This window comes from Thermobia domestica, chromosome 9, assembly GCF_964235325.1.
Source record: "Thermobia domestica chromosome 9, izTheDome1.hap1.1, whole genome shotgun sequence".
NCBI lineage: Eukaryota > Metazoa > Arthropoda > Insecta > Zygentoma > Lepismatidae > Thermobia > Thermobia domestica.
Window position 1 is genome coordinate 115,736,526 of NC_137462.1, and position 6,000 is coordinate 115,742,525.

Genomic DNA, 6,000 nt, shown 5'->3' on the forward strand with positions numbered 1-6,000 from the left:
GTGCTCAAGTTTACAGAGATCAACTGCCAGACGTGCCACTTCCTCCGGAGCTTGTGCTAACGCGATGGAGCACTTGAATATAGCCAGTACATATTTACAATGAACATTTTCAAAAAATTAAGCCTGTTGTTCATTCATTTCCATGGGAGTCTGCTGTGTCAGTTGGCATTGCTCAGAAACTGTTTAAGGACTCAAAAGTAGCGTGTGATATCGCATACATAGACAGCAATTTTGGTTGGCTACCTACAAGCATTAAAAAGCTAGAGACTGTTGGGCGGCTTCTTCCGGAATCCATGGAAATCATAGAGGATGCAAAGAGACTGCTGCAAGGTGTGTATGTAGATGTAGAAGAAAAAGTTCGAAAGAAACTAAATGCAATGCTGGAAAGAAACCCGGGTTACGACAGCCTATTGGCAGTGTGAGAGATTCTCAGTGGTGAAACAAGAATCCCCCTGAAGATATTTTCCTCCTGTTGAAATACGCTCCTGTTACCTCATGTGATGTGGGGAAATCATTCTCTGCATACAAGAATATTTTGTCTAATCGCCGACAAAATTTTACTTCTGATCATTTGGAAATGTACCTTGTAACCCATTGTGCAACAACACACAGTTGAACTGCAGGCACATCTTTTGTAAGTACTTTATTTCAAATTAAAAATGTTCATTAGTGGAAATATTCTTCAATCTTAGTTCAGCTGGTATTGTTTAAAAGATATAGGATTGCTTTTCCCTGCATGAAATAAATATATATAAAACAATACATTTCGTCTTAAGTTGCTTTTAGTATTTAAATGTGTATATTGCGTATAATTCATTTCAAGATTGGGCCGTGCTGACGGATGCGCATTTAGTGTAAAAGGTCCTAGATTTGAAACGGGACCACACCACACCACACCACATGAGATTTCTGACGTACAAATGCCGTATGCATTGCTTTTCTCGGAGCTTTCCTGTTTCTCTCTAGCTGATTCACATCTTCCTTCATTCGCGTCTGATTTTTATTATCCTGCAATCAGTCACGTCAGTGACGTATGGTTGTCCCAGCTGTTCAAGCATTTCACTTCATTGGGGGACTTGCATTAAGCAGGATAAAATGTAGTAGATTTTCCATTTTATTTTCATAATTCGTTTAAATATTGCATACTCATAGGCATGTTAATATTACGTTTTCATAAATATGTAACATACGTAATATTACATATTTCTTACATTTTTAAGCGATTTTTGTTACATATTTATGTACATATTTAGGGGGTTGATATTACATAAAAATCCGGACTCTAGTTATCACTAACTGTTCTCTCGCATGATTTCCTGAGTAGCTTGGTATTAGTTCCACCGCTTGGAGGGCCTCACAGCAGTGGTGCTGACCACGATTTCTTTATCAGATAATAAAATATTTCAACTTAAAAAATTTTACATTCTGTGCAAGGAAAATGAATGAATTATAAATCAGAATATCTGAAAGTAAATGGATAGGCTGGGCCAGGGCCTCTTACCACCTTCCACCACTGGTCATGCCACTTCGGGTTCCAGATTTTGTAGTCTACTACCAAGTTCAATGGTGTAAAATGCTGAATTGAACTCACCTCATCTATCATTTCTCAGCTAAATATTGACCATTTTTAATTACACAAACTGCATATGAAAGGTAATTTGATCCTCTTTTTATACAAGTTTACCTGTTAAAATAAGATAACATAAAGACATGTGCGTAAATAATTATTTTTCTTCGCCTGGATCCCGGTAAAGCGAATGTCTTTGCACTAGGATAATTTGGAGAATTTTGTTTTAGTAGTAATATTTGTCAAGAAGATAGAAATATTACTACCCATATTTAGATGTTTTTCCATCACTTGGATCACAGTGAAGCAAAACATTAAATATTTTTAATGCTTTTTGCACTAGGATAATTTGGGTATAGTAATTTTCATAATGTAATTGGGTATGTCATTCATTTGGGTATGTGATTTTTGTATAAAAAGTGAAAGTGCGCTGAAACTAGTATTATTAATACTATTTTTTCCTTGTGTTTTGTACTTGGAAGAATTCTCAATTTTCATGTATATACTGTTTGTTTCTCAAAACATTTTTTTTTTTTTTTTTTGCTTATTTTGTTGCAGGTGTTTGCAAGAGAATGAGTGGGATCTAGAAAAAGCAATTACAGTTTTCAAAGAGCTGTCCGATAAGAACGCCATTCCATCCATAGCTTTTGTGGAGAACAGAGATACCGTCGAAATGGCAATCGAATAATTTCACTCATGATCTCTGTGATCAGTATGCTAATGCAACATTTTTTTTTTTTCGTATATCTTAAATTTCGTATCCAATACTGTTATAACAAAATCAGTATTATTTGAAGTTTTAATATGTATAAAACCTTTTAAATAAAAATTAATTATTCGTTTCCGGTGATTTGTATTCTTTGAGAAAACCCTCTGACATAGGTAATTGAAATAAAAGAAACTAGTACAACTAACTATATATGTTGAAGGACAAAAATTACAGCAGGTAACTTTTTTCTTATGTTCGAAACACATTTCCATCCAGTCTTTCGTGCAGAGTATCATACTATACGGAACAGATACGTAAATATTACAAAAAAGAAGACAAGTTTTCAGAGTGTAAATGTAAAGAAGAAGGGAGAAAATTAGCAGGTTGAACTGGGAAATGAACAGTTATGATTTCTAGAAAAAAATGGTATTGAATGTAAAGAGAGAAAAAAATGGTTTGGACGTTAATAAGAATGAACGTTCAAATCACCTAACTAACTGACTCTAAGGCCTATGGAACCCGGAGGTTCAATGCCGCGTTCACAAAAGCTCTCCACTGACCTCTATCCTTAGCCAACTGGATCAAGTTTCTACTTTGTATTACTATTTCTGCGAGATCCATCTTAATATTATCCTCCCATCTGCATCTAGATCTTCCTAATAATCGTTTCCCGGTTTGTCTTCCAGTTAAGACTTTGAAAGCATTCCTACTTTCTTCCATCCTGGCTACATGACCTGCCCACCTGAGCCTCCTAGACTTCATGATCCTAACAATGTTTGGTAAACCATATAAATTATGTAGTTCCTCGTTATGAAGTTCTCACCATCCCCATTTCCGTTTCTCTTGGGTCCGAATATTCGTCTCAGGATCTTGTTCTCCTTTCAATCTATATTCTTCCGTCAGAGTAAGCGACCATCTTTCGTAACAATACAGAACAACAGGCATGATTACACGAATTCCCTGCTTTCAGTCGACATTTAATTTCTTTGTGAATATGGTTTTCGTCTGTTAATATTGATCCCAGATATTTGAAACTATCCACTTTATCAGAAGTATTATTCGATATTTTGACGCATCCATTATTTGCCGTATTACGATCCCAACGAACTTCCATGTATTTAGTTTTCTCTGCATTTCTTTCTTTGTTCTCCTATCATCCCCTATTAAATTTACATCATCAGCGTACGCCATAACCTGGTGAACACCATTCAGCTCTAGGCCACGGTTGCTATATTTGATTTTCCTTGTAGCGTACTCCAGGACAAAGTTGAATAATAATGAGGACAACGCATCTCCTTGTTTCAGGCCATTCTCGACGTGAAAGCTCGTGGACAAAAATTTTCCTACCCGGACTTTTCGTGCCAAGTTGTTAGCCTCACCTAAACCCCCAAGCTGGAGGACTACTCCTTGTCGTCTGTCTGCGACTGCTTATTCAGTATATTCGCAGCTAACCTCTACATCTAGAGGCCTCCTCGATCCCAACCTGAGGACGCACCATGCCTTGGTGACAGGAACCCACATTATGAGAAATTACTTTTTTCAATCGAAACTGATGATAAATAAAAATAAAATGTTATAAAATTGAGAAAAAAGGTCAATAAAATCATGTCTTGTGTGTAGAGTTTTTGTGTGTCTGTTTCTTTTGCAATGACTACCACTTTTAGATTTTTTAATATTTTGCATATATTAAATGTACTAAATGTACTATATTATATGCATGTATTAAATGCATATAATGGGAACTGTATATATCAGAGATACCGAATACCAAGAATAATTTATGATCTCCGATAATGGTAATTTCATCATTACAAAGTGCCTAAGTTTATGGGAGTAATTCCATAAAACCTTTTTAGAAAGTTTGTAGGCTGCAACGTAACAAAAATAATGCATGAAGTTGTTATGGGCCGTATGCATAATTATTTTGCGAGCTACTTAGGGTCCACATCGGACACTTGATCATTTGCGTTGCAGAGTTCTTCCACAAGGTTGAACAAGCCCATAAGATAAGGGGAGGGTTGCGGAAACTTCCGAGAACCCCTTGCTAGCCCACAGCAGTCTGTTTTGTTATAGATGGATGCGCTTGCTGAAAAACAATTACTTTTTAAGTATGTTATTGAATTTATTATTTGTTGAACAAGCTGATGAAAAATATGTGTAAGACATATACCGCCTTATGCAGAGTCATTTCGACGTACGATTAGCGTCATACTAAACTACAGACTACTGCAGGAGACATGTTAGTCGAACTCTTTAGTATGGCACTAATCGCGCTTCAAAACGACTCTGCATAAGGCCCATAATGTTGAGAAGCTTTCTTTCTACTAGTAAACCATTTAGTACAAGATCTTCTGAAATGCAGTTGTTAAGTGCATAGACGTCGGCATGGAGATCAAAGGGGTCGGTTGACCCCCCCCCTGGAAATTAGTTATAATACCATCTTTGGAATAGCCAAGTGTACATTTTTAAATATATACGCATCCACCAGTAGCGTCTTCTCTGGATGTGCAAGTCGTGTGTTAACGCCTAACGAAAAATTAAGAAAAGAGTATTTTTAATTTAATTAAACGATCGTGAGAAGTAGGGACTTTTTTCACTTATCAACGGGACAAAATCAACTGTTGAAGTGCGAAAGAACCGAGAAAAGCTACGCGATCTCCGTTATGTTTTGAGGAGGCACCTCTGCGAGTAAGTCGTTGGACACGCTTTGGCTGTATTTTCGCCACTTTAGAAGACTCATACGCTTCGTGTTTCCCACCTCATGCTTCTATGATCCAAGGCGTTGGAAAAGAACTCAACTCCTTGAGTTTTCTGCTTCTCTCAAAGCGTTGCCAAGTCTTTAGATTTATCGGTGGATGTACAGTTTTTTTTTCAAACAGTGCAGAATGCAATTTTGTGTATGTGTGATGTACGGACTTTTTTTTTTTTTTTTTTTATTGTTAATCATATCGTTCAATTCATAAGTTAAAGGTGCAATCGACTTCTTACTAAAATACGTGTAAGGAACACGGTGAAAAGAAACATCATTATTTTCTCGATCCAATAAAATTGTGTTCGAAGGGTCAATTGATGAAAAAAAAAAAAAAAAAAAAACGACTCTGAGCTACAGAACGGTTTTCCATTCTGCCTTTTCCTTTCCCTAATTTTCATTCACTTAGGTTAGTGACTCATCCGCAAGACTTAAGGTTTCGGGCCCCCTATTACTGTCTTCGAGTGCTTGGTAAAAGTTTTTTTTTTTTTCCTTTCTTTAAAACATCGTTTTTTCTGTTGTCTCTGAATGCCGCAAAAAGGATTTGTTTCATTTGCTACATTTTGAGATTATTCATTTAATAGGCCTATTATATTGAAATTAGTAGGTAGGCGAGAAAAGTTCGATTCAGGAGAATCATTACTTTTTTTTTTTTTTAACTACAAAGCTATACATATATTGTAGGGTAGATTGTAGATATTTTGGCTTTCTGATTTGGCAATGCTGGGTGTCCCCTTGTCTTTCGCGTTTACGAGTGTAGTGGTTTCAGCTTTTTAAGATTACTAGTGAAAGTGTAATTCAAAAACTATTAAAAAGTCCTTTTTCATTAGTTTCTTATAATGAGAAAAAACAAATAATTGACCGTGGTCGACCGTGTCCTAATCTCACGATGTCAATTCTTGTGAAGGGCAAAAGTGGTGCTGGTTTTGAGAGACATTTTCGAATGGAGTTGTACGACATGTCAGATTGGCTTTG

General features: G+C 36.3%; 1 protein-coding gene across 2 annotated transcripts in view; it reads left to right on the forward strand.

The window, feature by feature from the left end:
* LOC145694952 (nuclear RNA export factor 1-like) overlaps window positions 1-2,409 on the forward strand; it is a 144,677-nt gene extending 142,268 nt beyond the window's left edge. For both annotated transcript variants that reach the window (XM_081771755.1, XM_081771753.1), the window contains exon 14: window positions 2,126-2,409. In XM_081771755.1, the coding sequence (XP_081627881.1) occupies window positions 2,126-2,255 (130 nt within the window). In that variant the 3' untranslated portion in view covers window positions 2,256-2,409. The remainder of the gene's footprint in view (window positions 1-2,125) is intronic.
* Window positions 2,410-6,000: the final 3,591 nt, after the last annotated feature.